We start from the raw sequence: 22161 nt of genomic DNA, 5'->3' as shown, positions 1-22161 counted from the left end.
GTCTGCCTAATAAAAATCCTGCAGTGGATGAACACAAAAAGTAGATCAGAGTAAATTAGTCATGTTGCAGTTTGCCAACTTTCCAACATCATGGACCTCGGGCTAAATATACAACATTAGGTTATTTGTCATTGAAAATTAGGTGAAGGCTTCATTATCAATACACAAAGGTGATAAGAATGATAACATATATTCAATAAAACAATAAAATCTTGGGTTTAACGGCAGCAATGGTAATATAAAACAGATAAAATAAGAACAGCTGGAGGCGAAATATGGAAAATGTAAGAAACTATGAACAATTTATTGTGCCCTAAGGATAAGAATGATGTGAATTTTGATCTGTCTGGAGTCTGATCCAAGGTTCAGATCCATGCTGTAAACAAGCTGCACATGCAAAATACACAATTTTGTCATATAGAATCCTTACACTAAAGAAAACAGCAGCAAAGTAAAAAGATTGTCTGAGATTTCTCCTCATACCCTAGACTGTGCCTTTAAGAGTTCTGTTAAAAAGGAGAAGCCACTCAGGTTAATAATGTTAATCATTAAGTGTTACTAAACTCATTAATTTCCTCTGGTGAACATCATGACAGAAGAAGTTGCACTGTTTTTGCTTCCATCTGTTGATTTTTACATGTCACAAAAAAAAAAAAAAAAAAAAAACACAGTTAGAGATAAAAGAAGTGCACAGAGTTTATCTTGGGGTTAATATTGTGTCAGGTCACTGTCAAACTTACATAATCTGAAATGAGGAGGCAAAAAGACTGGAGTCACTTTGGACCTTGGTAGTGTATTCCAGGAGTTGAGTGTCATTACTCGGCTATTGACACAATGTTTTTCCATTTTTAGCAACATCTTGGCTTCTTATGCTAGTTCAGCTTTTATCATGGGGCTGATTCATGGGGTGGATTTGCTCCACATGGGGCGAGTGGGTGGAGAGATGAGGGAGCAGCACAGGGGTCAGAGGGTGAAAATGAGGGAAAGAGGCCGAGCTCAGGTGACGGCTGGTTTACAGAATGACAAGTGCATGACCCGAGTGTGCACAGGGACAAAGGCAGAGGACTTTTACAGTACGGAATCCAACAGAGGTAAAAGAATCTGGGAGAGTTGACGGAGCTGAAACTGAAGACTTTGATGTGATTGATCTGAAAATGGACAGTGTAATGAAACTTGGTAAGTTGCGCAAGGGCTTTAGGTTTGTATTGTGGACAGAAAGCTTTGTGTGTTGCACATCTTCATTACGGAAAACATCCAAAAATGATTGATCTAGTGATTGGTTTTCCAGGAATGCTTCATGTGAGTGGTGAGGACAGAAGAGCACTATGGGAGGCTAATTAAGTATGTTTGTGTCTATCAGTTCTGCCCATTTATATTGTAAAATATGAGTCACATAAGTCAGACTTTACTTCTTGAGTCTTGTCCACTGTTCACTTACACACTGACCTTTCATGTTCATCCAGGAATGTCAGAGCTTGTCCATTTTGGCAGCATCCTTCTCCTGATGGTTATCTGTGAAGGCTTGGTGTCTTTGACCTAACTGTCGGCTGTATTTACTATAGTTAGCCTTCCACTAATAGGTATCTGCCGGCGTGAGTGTGTGTTTGTGTTTGCAGGTGTATATGTATGTGTGTGTCGATGTGTATACTCGGGGATGTGTCAGAGGAGGATCTCAGTGGGACATGTAGTGATGTGTGCAGCAGTGCGGCAGAACTGGGTCACAGGGAGGTGGTGGGAGAGAGAGAAAGACATGAACAGAAAGAGAAAGAGAGAGAAAACACTGACAGAATCCACAGGATGGAGTCGTGATTGTTCATATTATTCAGTAAAACCTCCAGTCACAGTTTCCACCAGGGTGTTTTCTCTGGTGACTTCAGCCTCTGTCCAATCACACAAGTGGTGATCACACCAAATTTTACACCACACTGAGACATGTGTTGAGTCTGAAGCAACAGTCAACAAATGAAAAACAGAGATCCTCATTTTAATCTGAAATATTTCTCCTCCTCTGTTTTCACCTCTTCATTCCTGTCGGCTCTGACCTTGCCTCGTCTCTGTGTCTTCTCTGGTCTTTTCCTCTTTCACCCCCGCGGTGGCAGAAATTGCAGGCTTGACTGACTGTGACATCCTTTAAAATGAATGCTATTGTATTCACCCAAAGCCCTCAGCCAGGTACCACAATGCTTTGCATTAAGGACACTGCTTTGTCCCTTTAATTTTTTATGTAGCAGCAGTGACTGGTGGAGGCTTCAGCAACCAGTACTAAAGGAATTTGTCACTGGTATCACACCAGTATGAGCGGCAGGATAAAGACATGAAGATTTGACTTTTATAGACATATTTTAACTGAACTATTTATTATGAAGCAAGCCTATTATTATATGTATGACATGTATGTACAACACCAAATGTGAAATTCAAAGTTTATGTGCATATTAGTGTCTTTCAAAGGGGAAGTGTATGTCACCAAACACACACTCAGTTTTGTGTAGTCTACGTATATAAAAAGAACAAGGATTTTTTTCTTTAAGTATTTCTTGGGTATTTAAGTATCTTTCAGGTTCACAGCTTGCAACAAAAATTAAGTAGTCTGGCATTTTTTTGAGCAGAGGTGGTACAAGTTCGTACCATATTGTATCGTATTGTATCGTATCTTATCACATTGTATCATATCATATTGTTTCATATCGTATTGCACTGTATCGTATTATATCATATCGTACCTCATCGTATCATATTGTATCGTATTATTTCTGACCGTATTGCATTGTATCATATCATATCATATCATATCATATCATATCATATCATATCATATCATATCATATCATATCGTATCCTATCATAACTTATCTCCTGCATTCACTGATGCAGTGTATGTTTTGCCAATATAAGAAACATCATACTTCCTGTCTCGTAAGTGGGCGTGGTCAGAAGGGTTGAGAACGTCAGAAAGGTCTAAATAAAATAGTAATACACTTACGTCACATTTTTATGGGTAACTAATCTTATTTTATCAGAATTTGCATTCATTTTATTTTCCCACCCCTTTTATCTCCAAGATTTAGTGAGAGTTTGTTGCTAAGAGACAGACCTCATCAAAGTCTGTTTTCCCCTTATATGTGTCATTTTAATGTCAGAGCATTCAGACGACATGTGGCTCATCCAATCCAATTTTTGCTTACGTGACACAATCAGTCAAAATCTGTAAATCAACGACAGAATCCTCCTCCAGTCTCCCAAAGGAGTGGAACAGTGAAACCATAAGAAACTGATCCATGTAAAGAGTCTACAGTGAAGGTTCTTGTTTCCCTGAGCTGTCTTTGGTATCACATCGTATTGGATCATATTAAATCATACACTGGTGCCAAGTGTCAGTATTTTTATGAAAGCATGTAGGTGTTCTATGAGACTGGTCTGCCCAATTTACTGAGTCACTACCTCTGGGAATCATGACTCATGTGGACTTGCTATAGTCAGTTTTTGTAATATTGACACCAGAATTGTATCATGACACTATCAATATTCCCATCGATGACCGGAAGCTTCCTTCTGAAAAACATGTCACTGATCCACCATCCCTAATACAGATGATAAAGGTGTAAATATGATAACTGTCTTATTTTCATATGTCTGAGATACATCCTGTTTTAGACTGAATCACTGCCAGCTCCTTATATTTTCATATATTATAAATGTCAGCCCTTAATAATCCTTTAATGTGGTTTGGTAGGGTCATTATGTTTGTTATAAAACATTTCCTGACCTAGCTAATGTCAGTTCAGTGTGTTCTTGTGCATTTTTCTACACATTTAGTACCTGTTGTGATGCTACTCAACAGCTGCTATTTTTATCTCTCCTCTCCACTATGAACCCGTAATATAATTGTTGCTCTTGCTCATCACTGACACACAAATTAAACACTTGTCTCTGTTTGGGCTGCTCACTTCATTAGTCTTCACAGGTGGAGCTGGAAGTAGAGTTTCCATGTCTGACTTCACTCCACTGACAGTATTTCTCTATAGCTACAGGCTGCATCAGGCGCTACTCAGAGGTGATGACACTGCCGGACTCTTTTATCCAGCACCAGCAGCTGGATGCCAGCATGGCTGACACCTTCCTGGAACATCTCTGTCTGCTGGACATCGACCAGGAGCCAATCACAGCGCGCAACACCAGTATAATCTGCACCATTGGTGAGTGTGACTTGCTGTTGCAGACAGTGAGTCTAAGTTTCAAGTTTGTTTTCTGGTGACTGTTGTGTGAGATCACTGTCAGGCAGCCAGCTCTTGGGAGCCGCTGGGACGCCTTCTCTATGCTGGCAGTGTGTGCGACTTGGCTGATTCTAAACTGTTTTCTTTTCCTGGAAACAAGGGAAAACACAGAGGAGGACGTAAAATTGAAATTCAATTTTCAGCAGCTTTTGTTTACAGATCATTGAAACACAGGTGTCCATTCTGATTTAACTGGTTATGGTTTAATGGGCAGAAAAGCCAGTCAGTTTTATTGTAGCTGCAAGTATCAAACTCCCTGAAGGAGAGGAAAGGGGAATTGTTTTGGTTCACTTTGTTTGTTTGTTTGTTTGTTTGTTTGTTTGTTAACACTCTATCAGCAAAACTATTGGTTGAATTCATACCAAATTGGGTTTATAGATTGCCAGTGGCCCAGAATGGATTTGATTACATTTTGGGAAAAGTTGGTCAAAGTTCAAATTTTTAATACATTTTTAAAATCTTTTTTCTTCTCCTATTTACTTATACTGGGAGACATTTCAAATCTCTATAAAAGCATCAATTTTGTTTCAATTTACTTCAAACTTGGCACATATATAGAACCAATTGATATGCTGACATCAGCACATGCATAGATATGATGACATCAGGTGGATCGTTACCAAAATAAGCTAAAATATGTGTGAGGGGCGGCGTTTGTTGTGCCTGGCACCACTTGTTAATGATTGTTACCTCTGCCTAGGAGGTTATGTTTTTGCCGCCATTGGTTTGTCTGTCTGTGTCTGTCTGTCTGTCTGTCTGTGTGCAAGATAACTCAAAAAGTTATGGACAAATTTGGATGAAAATTTCAGGAAATGTTGATAATGGCACAAGGAACAAATGATTAAATTTTGGTGGTGATTGGGGGGACTGATCTGCCTTGGCGGAGGTCTGCGCTCTCCGAGTGCTTCTAGTTTAGCTTCTTTTTTCTTATCTGTGATCCACGGAGCCTGTTAGGGGACATTGAGAAAAAAAAAATTCAAAAATAAATAAATCAATAAATTGGGTACGGAGCAGGAAAAATATCCAGATATAGTGACGATGTTTGGACAGTTTGCTGAATAATTCTGTCACATTCAGGCTGAAAAAAACGGATATTTTTTCATGTGTTTTTTGCCTTTCATCCACATGAAAACTCTGCTTTAGGTATCTGAAAACGATTATATCAGAAAACTCCGGCCAAAGTGGAGATTTTGGAAAACTTAGGGTCTCAAACATTACATAACCTGGTCACAAAAATGCATCACTGTCACTGTCATGTGTGTGACCCGTGTTTATTCTAACCCCAACCCAATGATGGCGCTCTACAGGTGTACTTATGCAGGTTTGTATAGATCGAAATGATCTGGTGTGTATGATGTAATTATGAAAATAGAGGTGGGCAAATATCTGTTTCTATAAATACCCAGCTACGTGTATACATGGCCTCAGTGTCCCACACACAAAGTTTCAATGTATTGCATTCTCTGTGGTATTGTTTGCTCCTGACACACAATACTTACGCAATGCAATGATAAATGTTCAGTTCCATCCAGTTTTGCGCTGAGTTTTTGGCCAAGTTCTTGTATTGATGATGAAAGTCAGACCGCTGTATAAAGTCTTCTCCAGTGCATCCTAAAGATTCACAACGGGGTTCAGGTCCGGACTCTGGACTCTGTGGAGGCCAGTCCAGGTGTGAAAATGAGGTCTCATGCTCCCTAAACCACTCTTTCACAGTTTGATCCTGGTGAATCCTGACATCATCCAATCATTATGGTCTCTGTCAAACTGAAGGTTGTTTAAGAAATGAGAAGCTACTCACTGCATCAGTTAGGGCACAGGTGTCAAACAAGTGGCCCGGGGGCCAAATCCGGCCCGCCAAAGGGTTCAGTTCGGCCCCTGGGATGAATTTGTGAAATGCAAAAATTACACTAAGATATTAACAATCAAGGATGTCGAACTCGTTTTAGTTGAGGTTCCACATACAGACCAATGTGATCTCAACTAAAATAATAGCATAATAACCTATAAATAATGACTCCAAATGTTCTTAATTTAATGTGAAAAACATAATATTACATTACACCAATAAATAATGAACTCCAAATTTTTCTCTTAGTTTTAGTGTAAAAACTTACATTAAATTATGAAAATATTAACATTTACAAACTATCCTTTAACAAGAAAATGTGAAAAACCTGAACTTTTGAAAGTGAAATTTTGAGGTGTAATATTGTTAAAATTGAACTTATTTTTCTCAAGAAATTTCAGTTTTTTCAGGTTGTTTACATCATTTTGTTTGGATAGTTTGTAAATGTACATATTTTCATAATTTAATTTTGATTGCAGTAAAAAAAAAAAAAAGAAAGAAAAATTTGGAGTCGTCATTATTTACAGGTTATTATGCTTAGAACTTGAGATCAATTTGAGCTTAATGTTGCCTCTGAACTAAAATGAGTTTGACACCCCTGAGTTAGGGTTAAATAACCTGTTGCAGCTGAAACATATTACTCAGTGCAGTAATTATCCAATAGAAAGCTCTTACCTTTTCACTCTGTGAACACTTGTCCTGGCAGTAAACACAATGAGACAAAAGACAAACATGTACCTTTTCATGATGTGTTTATTTCACTGTGTTACATTTGGGTGACACTTCCTCATCACAACACAGGGAGAGTTTTAACCACTTGTGTTATTTTATGCATATATTTATTTTTATGTACACTTTTTATATCGTTTTATATTTAAGCATTATTTTGATGCTATATTTTGATTACAAATGTCTTCTGTATTTACTCTTATTTACCATTAATTAACATTACCATAAACAGTGACAGGCCATAGTTCTGTTTATTTTTTTATATTTTAAATGTTGAATGAGTATTGAACATTGGTGCAGTGGTCCAAATAAAAGGATTCAACATGAACTATGAATATAAAATTGGCCTTTCCATGTGATCATTTTACATATTCATTGACTTTTTGATGGAAGTTCAGTCCTTTCACCTGTTTCTCTCAGGTCCTGCATCCCGATCGGTCCCCAAACTCCAGGAGATGGTCAAAGCAGGACTGAATATAGCCCGTCTAAACTTCTCTCATGGCTCTCATGGAGTAAGTCTATTCTTTGTGTTGATGTGTTTAACACTTTACACCATCACTCATACACACATCTTAGGTTCATTCAGTCATATATTGATTCTCTGTCCATGTCTGTCTTCTGTCTGTCAGTACCACGGGGAAACCATCAAGAACATTCGAGAGGCAGTGGAGACAGTAACCTCTGACCCCTTGTACTATCGACCGGTCGCTATCGCCTTGGACACAAAAGGTCCAGAGATCCGCACTGGATTAGTGAAAGGGGTAAACATCTTACGCTTCATCTCTCAAGCAGTTTAATCTTAATCAACCTGTCACATGCAGTCAGGTGTAAGAGGCTCCATCAGTGCTGAAAATATGTGTTGTGTTTTGTATAGTAAATCGTACTTTCCAACATCATTTATGTCGACAAGCTTAAGTGGTTGTATATGTTTGTTTTTTAACCTTCTCATTGTACATCATATGTTAGGATGAACTCCTTGAGATGAATCATCTGGCCTTTGTGGGTTGTTTGTTTTGCTGCTGCTTTTCTGAACATTTGACTCTGATCAATAGGAACCCACTTCCTGTCGTAATTAGCTTACAAAACGATCTGCATGACATGCAAGTTGCATAATGATTTATGCATGTTTTATATTCTAGAAGGTCTGCTACAGTTTTCTAATTTGTAGATTAAATAGTGTTTGTAATGCATGTGTTCTGCATACTTATGCGTTCTTATGCGTCATGCATTTTTATTCAGGTACAGTTTCATACTGCCATTGATGCCTAAATCATCTGATGTGAATGACTTTTCAGCCACAAGTGTCTTAAACGTTTCTGCCTGTTGAAGCTCAGCATGCAGTTAAATCGAACAGTCTAGAAGGAGCGTGGAGCTGAATCAGGCCTGGCTCAGACAGGCTGTGATTATGCACCAACAAACAGAGTAGGCTGCATTCTCTGGACACAAATGTAACGTCTAGTTTTTGTTTTTTTCTTTACTTTTTTGCATGTTCCTTGTGAATAACAGCCAAGTTTGCTCCTAGTTCCTCAGGTTTACCTTATTATTCATTCCTAGAACAGGTTGTATGTTTGTGTGAATAAAATAATCACTTACATCCGACTTCCTCAAGACAGATTTCTTTGTACCTGTTGATGAATATAGACACATTCCATTTGTTCATTTAAAAGACAAGTGTGTCATGATGCATGGTTTAATTAATGACATCCTAAACATTATGTGCACTGATAGAAATGCATTATTACTTTTGACATTTGGACACGGTAGTATTTTTTGCAAAGATACAGGTCTGGAAAAATTAAGGCGCCACTGGTTTTACTATTTCTAAGTAGGGCTGTGCAATATGACAGTTTATATAATATAATGATAGAAAAATAATGATATACTCTACGGTTTATACACCCTTTACACAACTATTTTGTGTCATGTGGATGATTTGTGTATTTCACCATATGGATGCAGGCAGGAAAATGATAAGAACATAACCCAAACAAACATGGAGGAGAGTGTATGAGATACAAAAGATAAAAAAAACAGGCTAATACTGAAGAGTAACTGTGTACGGGTGTTCCAAATAAAGAAGAAAGTAATCACATACGGTATGGTTACTCTATATGTTTCTTGATTGAATTTCCAGAAGAAGTTGTGATACACAGTCTACTGTTACAGTGATATACAATTACTTATACAATGATGGATGATTTTATCTGTATTGTCCTCTCATCGATGGACTGACATTATCAACACACTGCATATTGAATTTATATACTTATTACAGTGGATCCTATTGAGGAACCCTTATTATGTAGTTCATTTTAAAAGTTTTATTCCTTCTTCTTCTTCTTCTTCTTCTTCTTCTTCTTCTTCTTCTTCTTCTTCTTCTTCTTCTTCTTCTTCTTCTTCTTCTTCTTCTTCTTCTTCTTCTTCTTCTTCTTCTTCTTCTTCTTCTTCTCCTCTGTTTTTTTGTCTTATACCATGTGGTTAATGGGATGTGGTATTTGGACATCAGCACTTCTTTGGGATTCTGTTATTTTCATTATCCAACAGAGTTGAAATCTTGTTTAACCTATTACCCATTGACAAAGAGGCACCTAGTCTGGGCTGAATATAATTGTTTGCCTTGTGTCTTTGTCTGACTCTGAAAGGGACACACAGACTGAATACACATCAGAACATTAGTCTGGCGATAAGTTAGTGGCTGTGAATCAGTCAATGTGATCAAGTCCCCTTTTGTTCACAAGAAGATTTTTTTTTCTATAACCAAGGCCAACATTTTTCCGAAATCCCAATCAAAATATTACCATATAATGATTGCAAAAATGAGAACTGGACAAAATTATAAAAATGTGATACTTCAAGGTCTCACAAAGGCAAAGAAACCAAGCTCATATTCATCTTAAAATGAAACCCCTACTAATGTTAAGCTCAGAAATGTGAGTTTGGTGGAATAAGCCTAATTTTCATGTGTGTTTTGCATACTCTCCATCAGTCTTTTACATTGCAGTTGGATGCATTATGTCTTTGTTGATGCAAAAACACAGGCAGCATCACTAGGACTGTACTCCATTCTAACTTCACTTTTCAGACATTTTCACTGGAATTCATTTGGACTGCTCTCTTATTTCTTTCCGGGGTTGTGTGAGGGGTCTGTAACAGTTTGTGTGCGGTGTTTGGGTGTTTTTTAGAAGGTGGAGGAGGAGGTGGAGCTGGCAAAGGGCGACTCAGTCCGTGTGGTGACAGCAGAGAGTGAGAAAGACAACACAAATGGGAAACTGGTCTGGGTGGATTACCCCAACTTGCCCAAAGTCCTTAAGGAGGGGGGCACAATCTACATTGATGATGGACTCATTGCACTTAAAGTCGTAGAAATAGGTATTATTTTCAAGCTGACTGTAGTAAACCTTTAGGAAATGTGCTGGGAGAGTAGTGATATTGACATGTGTGGTTCCTCCTCAGGTTCTGACTGGGTGGACACAGTGGTGGAGGCAGGTGGAGTTTTGTGCAGCCGTAAAGGTGTAAACCTCCCTGGATGTGACCTGATTGGCCTGCGGGCGGTCAGTGAGCGTGACGAGGCCGACTTGAGGTTCGGGGTGGCCCAGGGCATCGATATGGTGTTTGCCAGCTTCATCCGCTCTGCCCAGGATGTCAAAGATGTGAGGCGAGCTCTGGGGGCACATGGACGAGATATCAAAATTATCAGCAAGGTGGAGAGCCGTCAAGGAGTACAGAAGTGAGTCAGACTTCTGGAGGAAAATCTACTGGAACAAAATCACTTATGCACAGTTATTTAGAGCAATACAGTAGCTGAAGGGAGTGAGAGGAGACTTCGATAACGAGGCTGTGACAGGACTTATTAATCGACCGCTGATGGCCGCTGATGGCGACCTGCCAACAGCCATCTGTCAGTGATGGATAGACATATGTCAGCTCTGGGTTTTACACTTCCCGCTTAAGCAATCTGTGAGGCAGAGTGTGTGATTTATAAATGCCACTTAATAGATGTGATACAGCTTGTGTCATTGCTCCCTGTTACTTCAGCTGCTTCTCTGTTCTTCTGTTCACTGACAGTGTTTAATTATAGCTTTGAGATCAGATCATAAAGATTAAAAGTTACTTGATTATACGGGTGTGTTACAGTTTAGTCCTGTTTAATATTTACTGCAGTTTTTCTCAAATGTATCCTCATTTACATCACTCATTATTCCCCTGCCCCCAAAGGGGAGGCAAGGGGTGTTGTTTTTGGTTCGGTTTGTTTCTTTGTTTCGTTGTTTCTCTGTTAACACTCTAGCAGCAAAACTATTGGTTGAATTCATACCAAATTGGGTTTACAGATTTTCAGTGACTCAGAATAGATGTTAAAAGTAGGTAAAAGTTCAAATTTTTGATGAATTTTTAAAATCTTTTTTCTTCTCCCATTTACTTATAATGGGTGAAATTTCACATGTCTATAAAAACATCAGTTTAGTTTCAATTTACTTCAGACTTGGCACATAAATAGAGGGAATTGATAAGCTGACATCAGCACACGCATAGACATGATGACATCAGCTGGATCAATAACAAAATAACCTATAATACATGCGAGGGATGGGATTTGTTGTGCCTGGCACCACTAGTTTGGACTCTTTCCAGGTGACACAGAATTTTGTATTTGTATATGTTTCATGATGCTTGGCAGTAAACTAACTGCTGCTGATTCACTGTGTTCTGCCAAAATATACCAAAACAATCCTCATTTTGTCTCCTCTGCCTCTGCTCTCCACTTCTTTTGTATTCTTCTCCAACTGTCTCTTTTTATCCTGAACATTCAATCCTTCGCCTCCTCATCCTCTCTAATCTGTGTGTCAGTTTTGAGGAAATCTTGGCTGAGAGCGACGGAGTGATGGTTGCCAGGGGTGACCTCGGGATTGAGATCCCAGCGGAGAAAGTTTTCATCGCCCAGAAGATGATGATTGGCCGCTGTAACGCTGCTGGAAAGCCTGTCATCTGTGCCACACAGGTCAGAGACAAACAGTAGTCAGCTGGTTGTTATTATTTGGGTCCAGCTGTACTAAAATGACAGCTATATTTGTCAGATGACTTGAATGAAGATTTTGGGATTAGAGCATTTCTCTGGTAATTTTTATCATTGTAGTCCCCCTGTGGGGATACAGTGATCAGCATGTCTCTTTCTCATCATTTTGGCAGGAAAAACACTGAATATTTTTTCTTTTATGTGTTGGAATGGTTCCTTTTGCTATTTGGTCTGGCATCTATCCATGATATTCATCATACTCTTTGTCATCATTTAATTTCCAGACCAGGGCTCTGTTCCAAAAAACATGTTTAGCGCACACTTTGAGTTTATTAACCTTGAAATGAAGGAAACACAAGATCTGAGTTCATTTTTAGTTCTGCGCCAATTCCTCACTACCAGTTTATTTTTTTTCCAACAAATCTTGAGTTTCCCTCTCGCTGTTTGAATGGAGCTCTCTGATTGGCTGCTTCATTTTCTCATTCATCCAGATTATACAATAATGTGTAAAAGTGCAGATACATCCATGATCCACACATTGATTACAGTTTAACAGTGAGCAGAAGATCACCTTTGTTTTTCAGAAGTGGAGAGATTAAAAGGCAGATTTTTCTTCCATTGTAGCCAATCACTGCTATTTGACAGTTCCATTATAAAAATTAAACGAATACTAAAGTATTATTACATACTGATGGGATTAATCTAATATTTCTGCCCTTATGTTCACATATTACATTTTACAGATTTACAGTTGTAGGTTGCTTTTTTGGTAAGTGCTTTTGTGAAGGTCTAGCAATGTGACAGTTCACTTGCATAGAAAATATCAGTAAATACATTGTGATTCTGATTAAATAGTGTAGTAAAAGAACAGGTATAGACATATGATCAACAAATCATCTCAGTCATGATGTGCAGACTCGAACCAAAAGAAAGTTACCTTACATTGGTTCTTGTCAGATTATAAAATAAGTAATAATTCATTATGGAAATCCAAGGCAAATGATGAGTGAATGAACAGCACTTATTTTTTTTCTTTATTCTTTACAGCTACTAGTTTTCATAGATATAATCCACAAACACGTTTGTATTTTTGCATATATTTTTAGCTGTATTAATATGGTGGCCCTGCCTTTTGTTTATCCTTTATGAAACAAGGTTTGAACTAGAAATCTCAACTCTAACTCAATATTTTTCCAATAAACTACTCAATAAACTTCTCAACCCCTCAATTCAGTGAAACTAAGCCTACTTAAATACAATTTAATGAGCAAGAGGATACACTATCCTCTTGTTTGCAAAGTTTGTATATTTGTAGTTTCAGCTATATCTCAATCTTCAGCCAACGTGCATATTCTGTTCTTATTTTTTAGGTGATATTTTTTTGACGCACTTTCATTCGAAACTTCTGAGTTTGAGACATAAGATCATTTAGTGAATTCTGTCCCACTTCTGTATGTAGGAAAATGAGAAAAGTGAATGATACATTGATCAGAGTTACATATCCTGAATGTGTATATGTAAAATAAATTAAAATAGTAATGTGCTCAAAACCTTGAAAAATACTTTGTATGATATGTAGACTAGTTTCTGCTGAGAAACAAAACATTAATCACATTTTACTAAACCAAGTGTGAATCCAAGTTGCCAAAGATGATGCAGAACAATAATTAACATTAAGTAATCAACATCTCAATTTACGACTCATTCCATGAAACCTATTCAGTGTTTAAGACTCACTGAGCAGTGAATGAGTCTCTGTGTCGACTCTTTCAACAGCTCAAATATGTTCTTTTTACACCTCCTGTAATAAAGGACTCCAGCTGAAATGAATTAGGAAAATAAAGAGGCAGCTCTTGGTGTTTTCTTCATATTGTCACGACTGGTTACCAGGCAACAAGTGTAAATCCTAAAATGTCACAGCCAAGAAATAGTCCCACACAGAACAGCATCTAACAGCTCATCTATTGTATCATTTAACATATAATGTGTTATAGCTCTGAGCAACATTCTGTTAAGTTTGAGCAAAACCAACACAGATAGAACTTAGATCTAAATACTTCTACTTCAGGTACATGCCTAAATGCGATTTGCATAAAACTGGTTATTTCATGCCTTTTTTTCCCAGTAACTAATTCTGGAAAAATTAATATTATGGCTGATTATTTCACCACTTCAAACCTCTCCACTCAGTTCATTCCAACAGTGATAATAATAATTTAAAAAAATCATTTCCTTTCTTCTTTATTCTTTTCACAGTCTTATTCCATTTCAAACAAGCACATTATGACCTATGTTTTCCTCCTTTTTGTTAGTTTTTGTGACTGTTGTCAGAATTATAGCGATGATTATAATCATCAAAGTTTACCTAGAGGTTGTTTGTTAGCTTTTTAAGTTTAAAATAAGTCAAACTTTATTTCTGTCAAACTTATTCCCTTGCATTAGACTAATCCAGTGGTTCCCAAACTTTTTCAGTTTAAGATTATTTCTCAAGATTATTTTGTCAGGACCTACATCTCCATGAATTGGAATATTTTTATTGACTCTTCTTATGTTAAAACACTGTCTCAGAAACTCTCTTTTTTATTAAATTTAGAAATATTTAGTTGTTTTCATTGTGTAATATTTTTATGTCATTAGCTCTCATTAATCTTCTGCATTGTTGAATTGTTTGTACCACGTTATGTCTTTTTTAGCATTCATTCATCAAATTCTTCCACTGAATAACACTTGCATCATCAAGAAAATCAGGAAAGTCAGTCGACTAATCTTATTATTGTTAACTGTGTGGACAAAAGTATTTGACAAATCTAATCCAGGTGTTTTATTGACAACAGGAGGCTGGGATACAAAATGGCAAATGTCACAATTAAATTTTATCCATTATATTTTTTTGGTCTTGTCATCTTTCAAAATTCCTAGCTTCATAGGTTTTTTTTTCTTTATTTTTACTCAGTTTTGATTTCTTTATTACCATAATTGTTTTAAATGTTCCTGTTTTCTAACATATTTATCAAGTTCTTATGATAAATAGTTGTTTTAGACCACAAGGAATTGTCGGGTTTCTTCAGCTGTCGCTATTTATTGACAACAACTGACTTTAAGATTTTTATCTTGATGAAATTTCAAATCAGTGGGAAAGTCCAACCAGCTGTAGATGTGCTATGTCCTAATATTTTGTCCATATAGTGTATATATTTGGCAACCCAAAAAGTAGCTCTATGTCATATTTTGGGTCCTGAATTTGGGAGAAATTTGGAAAAATCTGAAAGGTCTAAAACCACCCACATGATCAGTTTTATATTTGAAAAAAGAACAAGTAAGTGACTCAAAGTTATTCACTTAAAATCTAGCAAACACATACTAAGTTCACTAAACACATAATGTATTCACACAAACACACACTCAGTTGTCCAGTAAATTCATCCTCAAAAACACACACACTGCTACTGTTTCACACTTTCCTCTATTACACACAGACACACACACACAGACACACACAGACGTGCACACTCCTGCAGCCATGTTGAGTCACATTGCTGTATTTGTTTATGCTACATCTCTTGACTCAGAGTGACAGCGTTATAGCAGGTTTTCTACTCAAGACCTGAGCCCACAAACACCACCCACATGTGCACAATAATCTGCATTTAGTGTATGTAGCTGCAGCTTTTTAATCACTACAGAAATATAATCTTGGAGGCAGTGCTCTAAGGCTGAGAGGACAGTTTCCTAATGTCTGCCTGGTTTATTGACCCATAATACTGTGTCCTCCGCTTCCAGTTATGATCTCAGAAAGTTATACTAGCCTGTGTGATGCTACATTTTCTGTTTTGTCATCACAGTGCATTAATCCACACAGTTATTACCTCTCTCTGGTTTTCTAAAGTCTGTAAATGTTTATGGTTTGAAAGAAAAGGCTGGAGTGTTTTATCTTACAGTAATGATTGAATCACATGATCGTCTCTGATGGAACAATTCTGGTTGTGGTCAAAAGACTAATGTGAATCTAATGTATTTTCTGTGTGTTTGTGTGTCTGCAGATGCTGGAGAGCATGGTGGCCCACCCACGGCCAACTCGAGCAGAGAGCAGTGACGTGGCCAACGCCGTGCTGGATGGAGCCGACTGTGTAATGTTATCTGGGGAGACTGCCAAGGGACAGTTTCCTGTGGAGGCAGTGGCCATGATGCACTCGGTGTGTGTTTGTGTGTGTGTTTGTGTGTGTGTGTAGGTGTGTGTGTTTGTGTGTGTGTGTGTGTGTGTGTGTGTGTGTGTGTGTGTGTGTGTGTGTGTGTGTGTGTGTGTGTGTGTGTGTGTGTGTGTGTGTGTGCATGACGTCCATTCGGTCACATCTGACTTATCTTGATAACTCTCTCTCTGTTTCAGATCTGCAGGGAGGCAGAAGCAGCTATTTACCACCAGCAGCTGTTTGAGGAGCTGCGTCGTCTGACTCCTCTGTCCTCTGACCCCACAGAGGTCACAGCCATCGGAGCTGTGGAGTCCTCCTTTAAATGCTGCGCTGGAGCCATCATAGTCCTCACGACCACCGGCAGGTATGCACCGGGCCACTGTAAGGGAGTGATGATGGTTCTAAGACCCCATGACTGACAGGAACCCTAGAAAATAGTAGATTATTAGTCAATATGTAAACAAAAATTTTTAACCTATTACTATAAAATAATGTTTACTTCACAAGGCCCTAATAGATATTTTGATTTATTTTTGGCAGTAAAGAATAGTATTACACTACACTGTATTTATTTCATAATAATACAGGATTATTATGTTCCACATAATGATCCACAGATAAAACAAAAACAACCTACATGACTCATTGGATGCTGGACAGTTTTAGTCATGATGTTATTATAAGAACTATTAGGGATTTACTGTATTGTGAAATGTATGTTTACATTCTACTGAGTCAGGACCATGTGCCAGTGACGCTGTCATACCATGTAGAAGTGTGGAAGTGGAGGGAGAATTGAGAAATATGAGAAGACAAAAAAGTGAAATTTAGAAGTAAAACTATACTGTATTTGTACATAAATGTAAAAAAAAAAAAAAAAAAAGCCCTGCGATGAACTGGCGACATGTCGGGTATACCCCGCTTTCACCCATAAGTTGCTGGGATAGGCTCCAGCGACCCCTATGACCCTAGTGAGGATAAAGCGGGTTCAGATAATGAATGAATGAATGAATGAATGAATGAATGTAAAAAAAAATTCTAATATTGTTAAAATATATAGATTATTAAAATGCAAAAGGTGGCCTGCACCTTTCTCATCAATCTTGCACAAAATGGTGACATCTACTTAAAGCAGAATTTTGGTCCATGCCTGTACAGTGTTATATTTTTAGGGTTTGCATGGTTTGCTGCGTTGAAATTGCGAGGCCCAAAGTGATATTTTTTTCACAGGCCCCCAAATCACTGTCTGCACCCCAGGGTACATGCATATGCACCAACAAACGGGTTTTGACTCATTCCTGAAAGCATCACACCTGAACAAACATTTAAGCTTCTCAGTTTCTCACCTTCCCTCTGGGTAGATGAACAGACTCTTTACAAATGGGAGCAACAGATGTCAGTGTTTCATTCCAGACTAAAGCTACAGATTGAATATTGCTGTGGTACTTTCCCGTGCTTCCACGTCCTCATGAGAGTTTTTTGTTGATTACAGCATTTCATTGTTTACCCCTCATGTTTCTGTTTGTTTGAACAGTTTGCAGTGAAATGAACAACGCTGACGGGCACAATAATGACTCCTCTACTCTGCACACAAACACATGCACTTACACACTTCATGGAACGCTATAATATGTTACCTCTGTGTTAAAGTATCTGAAAATGACTAGGCCTGTGTTATATACTTTGTTCAGATTAAGAGAAATCTCAGTTTTATTCAAAGTATTGGCCAATGTCATTGATTAATTTCAACTATTTCATTTGAATGAAGATACTGTACATGACTTAATGTAGTGTAATACATCTTTAATACATTACCTTATCTGTAAACATGATTTATGCCTGAGTCAGATAGATTTTCATCTGCAATAATGGCCATAACATCATCTTCTACTTGGATTTTTGTCATTATTTCAACAGAAAGACTGCTGAGGGTAGTTTTATACTTTTTCTATGTTGTTGTGGATTTATTTTTGCTTTATTTCTTATCAGCCCATGTTAAAATACCATTTTCATTCAAGTACTGTTATTATTTAAACAACATGATGAGTGTATTTTATAATTATATCAGTTGATGTTACTGTTACACTGATTATTTTAGAGGCTTGATTGTTAATATATTATTGTGATAGTTCAGAAAATCAGACTTATCTAAGTGCAATATAATATATAAAGCACTGATTTCCACCGTAGGAAAGAGGACACAGGATGTTTTATTCACTGGAAACAGGTGTTTGTTGTGAACAGTATGCACTGAATTTACTACTTTTCCAGTAAGTTTTAGAATTTCCAAGTCTGAATTATTATCTCCATCAAGATTCAAGTCCTGTAGTTTCTTTTATGATGTTTAATTAATACCTGTGCTGACGTCTTCATCTCCCATCCATTGTCTATTGTAAACACTGAATATATATTGCATAATACTGCAATACAGTGTTGTGGATTAGTGGGTTCAATTTTCCAGTATGAAATAATAATTTTGGAACTTTTCTACTGTTTGTTTTGTTTAAATAAAAGTAATTCCTTAATGATATGATTATGACATTTTCACTGAAGTAAATTTATGTTCCATCCTACTGTTACTGTGTGTCACACATTTTCTCACTCTTCAAATGTTGTGGCCATTTTCTTTTTTATCTGTTTAACTTTACTCATCATATGCTATACTTTTGAAGTTTTCTCACGCACCATCTGCAGTTCAGTATCAGTAAATCTGTGATCGACATGCGCGGCCTTTTGCAGAAAGACGAGAGTATCAGAATTACTTACTCCCAGTGTGACCTAGTCGCACCTTCTCAGCTTGACTGAGGCTACGTGAACAGCATTAAACCAGGATGAACCGACTGGGTCGAACGCTGCTTTTACTTCATCCTGGATTTCTGAATTCACACACACAGACATTCACCATATCTGAAAGGATGGTATATTTATTCATGCTCTTCACACATGGTCAACGGGGACTTTATTGCATGTCTCTTTCTCTGTTCTCCCTGACATTTCACTTCATCTCTCATGTTTAAAGGCATGAAGTGAAATAACAATCTTTAGTAGAGGTTCAACACAGTCTAAGACATGCTGTCACATTATGTTTTTATTCAGTTTCAACATGCTGAAACATTTCATTGGATCAGTATTATCATGTTTCTTCCTATTTCCTATCCTCCCATGTCCTTCTGTTCAGGTCGGCCCATCTCCTGTCGCGGTACCGCCCTCGCTGTCCCATCATTGGAGTCACCAGAAGCCCTCAGGTACTGATCTACACACCTCAAGTTTTATTGAACTGACTTGTAGTGCATTTGTCTAAATCACAACTAAATCACAAGTGACTCACACTTCACCAAACAATGTGCAACACAGTCGTTATTTACACTCACTGTCTGTTGTTGTAAATAGTGACAGTGTTCAAGATGTTGTGTTGTCTCACTGACTGAGTGTTTTATGGCATGACTGTATTTCTGTTTTAATGAGATTTCTATGGAGTTCTTTGTTCTGTGACATCTGTTTTAAAACACTTTGACAGTTGCAGAACATAAACTGTGCTAACAAATTGTGTTTGTGATATGTTTGGTATTAACTTTTGTTCACAGATTAATGATCAGTGAAGCTTCATGGATGAAATTGTATTTAATTATTTAACAAATGTTGCTCAAAAGGGTCATGTGACCTGTTTTTCTGCCACGCTTTTCCGAAGCATCTTTATGTTTCCATGAGTGCACACACTTTAAAACCTGTGTCTCACTGGATATACAGTGTTATTTCTATGTGAAAGCTTTGCATTATTTATATAAGACACTGTATATAGCTCTGGAAACGACTGAAAGACCACGGGTTTTATAGTTGATAAGTATGAGTAAAATGAACATTTAGTCTAGAAACAACCAACAACATTTTTCTCAAAGTCAAAATAGAAATACTTTCATTTTTCTGCAGAAAATGGCAGCAGGTTGATACAACAATCAGAGTAGAGTTTTCAGACCTGAGATAAGCCAAAGAAAGAAAGTTCACAACCTTTTTACCGCATAACTAATGTATTAACTTAGAGTTCAGGGGTTAGTGTTTAGTGGAATAACTTCTGGTCTTGGTATGTTCTCCCCTAGTCTTTCACAGAGCTGTTGGCTGCAAAAATGCAGTTTTCAAAGGGATGCAGGTCTGACAATTTTTAATGGTCTTGTAAGGCATGTATTAAATTAACCAATTTCTACAGACCTCAGTAAACAGAACATTCCACACATATGGAGAGGGAATGCTCCCTCATTAATTAGCAATAAAACAACAAAACAAAAACACATATCCTGGTCCAGAGCGTGAAACTCGAGATCATTAACAATTTACAGGATTGATTGTGAGTAAAGGTTTGTTTACTGTCTGTGAAACTGAACATATAGTTGATATTTCTGCCTGTCTCAGATGAAAAAGGCTAAAAAGGATTAATTCTGCATAGAGCATGGAAAACTTTATGAATTTAAAGACATTGCTCATTTCAATACATAAACATGAACATTTCATGTTGGCTGTTTGTGTTAGATGAAATGTTTGTAACACATATGCAGCAAACTTAAAGGACATCAGGCATGTACTGTATCTGGCTCGATGGGTCATGTTCACTTTCCATTCTCTGGAAATGATTGTGTGGAAATTACATTTATGTGGATAACATTAAGGGGCTAATACAGCCTGCATGACCGATATTCAATAGGCACTATTATGGAAAATATGCCAGATGAAAACTTCTCATTAGGAAGCTTGGCCTTTTGTTTTATTAACCTTTCTATTATCAAATGAAATGTCATGATAGAATTAGTTAAAGGTTAGTTTGGTCACTCACAGACTTAAAGACAAACTGATTGGCTGACAGACACCAGTAGGTAATAAAACTTTCAACTTGTACAGTGGGTTTAATGGATTTCTTTGAGTTAATGTTCCTAGTTTTCATGAATGTCTGGAAGTGATGGCAGAGCCTCAGCTGTGGTTTGTCCTCATCGTCTCCTTTAGGTGGCCCGTCAGGCCCAGCTGCTGAGAGGAGTGTTTCCTGTCCTCTTCCACCCCCTCCCTGCTCCGGTCTGGGCAGACGACGTAGACAACAGGGTTGACTTTGGCATGGAGATAGGTGGGTGTGTCTGTGTGCATCTACTGTCTTTACATTATACACGATATGACTTTATCATCACTTTATTCTCACCTTCCTCTCTCTGTTCACTGCCACTGCAGGAAAGGCCAGAGGGTTCTTCAAGACAGGTGACATGGTGATCGTGGTGACAGGCTGGATCCCGGGCTCCGGTCACACTAACATTATGAGGGCAGTCAACGTCCCATAACAACCGGACCATACCGGACCCCAGCTCTGACTGTTCTGCCACTGTTAGAGCTTCTGTAAGGCAGTTCATCGGTAAAATCATCTTCAGTGCTGAACATAAAAGGACCAGAGCAACACCTCCATGTGAACACTGTCACAAATACAATATAAAAAGCAGTACATGTCTATCATTGTTTTATAAGTAAGGAAATATTTCCCACTGCAACTAGTCTCATGAATGTTGACTTTCTGTTTTCTGTCTTGAAATCAGGCTCTTTCCAAATAAAACTTGAACTATTAACTTAAAAACTCTGTTCTCAACACTAATTGAGCTGTCAGATTTTTCATTTATAGGACTATTTCTCAAATTGAATATGAATATTGTCTCACTGTGTCCCATTGTTGAAGACTACTATTATTTTTCGCCTTTATAGAGTTTGCAGATAAGACTTTCATTCCTGTCCACAGTCCTGGGCTTATCTCGATGGTGGTGTAATTCTTTTGGCTCTTACCAGTAGTGACGGGAGACACAGAGATGACTGGTATTGGACTGCACCCTTTTGTCCACAGATGACCCAGACAACCACGTCTGCATTGTGTAGAGCCTATAAACTAATTATATCTGTTCGTGCATGAGCCTTTCCTCGCATACATGACATCCTGCAGGAATAATCCGCATTTGGAAGCATCCTTTTCTAGTTCTAATAGGCCTAGAATGTTTCTCCTTCACTGAATTTTTCTTCTTTTGTGCATCTAATGCCAATATTCATTGTGACAGTGAGCTTAATAATCAAGACTGTAAGCAGGGTTTTATAAATAATCAG

General features: G+C 37.7%; 1 protein-coding gene across 1 annotated transcript; it reads left to right on the top strand.

Annotated features, from left to right (window-relative positions):
* Positions 1–1133: 1133 nt before the first annotated feature.
* pklr (pyruvate kinase L/R) lies at positions 1134–21614 on the top strand. Its single transcript, XM_030158010.1, has 12 exons — positions 1134–1176; positions 4026–4196; positions 7270–7361; positions 7479–7610; positions 10032–10218; positions 10303–10576; positions 11695–11845; positions 15901–16053; positions 16245–16411; positions 19226–19292; positions 21037–21151; positions 21253–21614. The coding sequence occupies exons 1-12, from the start codon at positions 1155–1157 to the stop codon at positions 21357–21359; spliced, it is 1638 nt and encodes a 545-aa protein (XP_030013870.1). The 5' UTR covers positions 1134–1154; the 3' UTR covers positions 21360–21614.
* Positions 21615–22161: the final 547 nt, after the last annotated feature.

The sequence above is a fragment of the Sphaeramia orbicularis genome, chromosome 16 (genome assembly GCF_902148855.1).
Source record: "Sphaeramia orbicularis chromosome 16, fSphaOr1.1, whole genome shotgun sequence".
In the NCBI taxonomy this organism is placed as follows: Eukaryota; Metazoa; Chordata; class Actinopteri; order Kurtiformes; family Apogonidae; genus Sphaeramia; species Sphaeramia orbicularis.
The sequence above is the reverse complement of the archived record's forward strand: the minus strand, read 5'-3'. Positions and strand labels throughout refer to the sequence as shown.

Coding starts and splice junctions, on each gene's coding strand:
- pklr (XM_030158010.1), top strand. CDS start 1,155: ATGGACAGTGTAATGAAACTTG. Junction 1,177..4,025: donor GGACAGTGTAATGAAACTTG/GTAAGTTGCGCA, acceptor ATTTCTCTATAG/CTACAGGCTGCATCAGGCGC. Junction 16,412..19,225: donor GTCCTCACGACCACCGGCAG/GTATGCACCGGG, acceptor CCTTCTGTTCAG/GTCGGCCCATCTCCTGTCGC.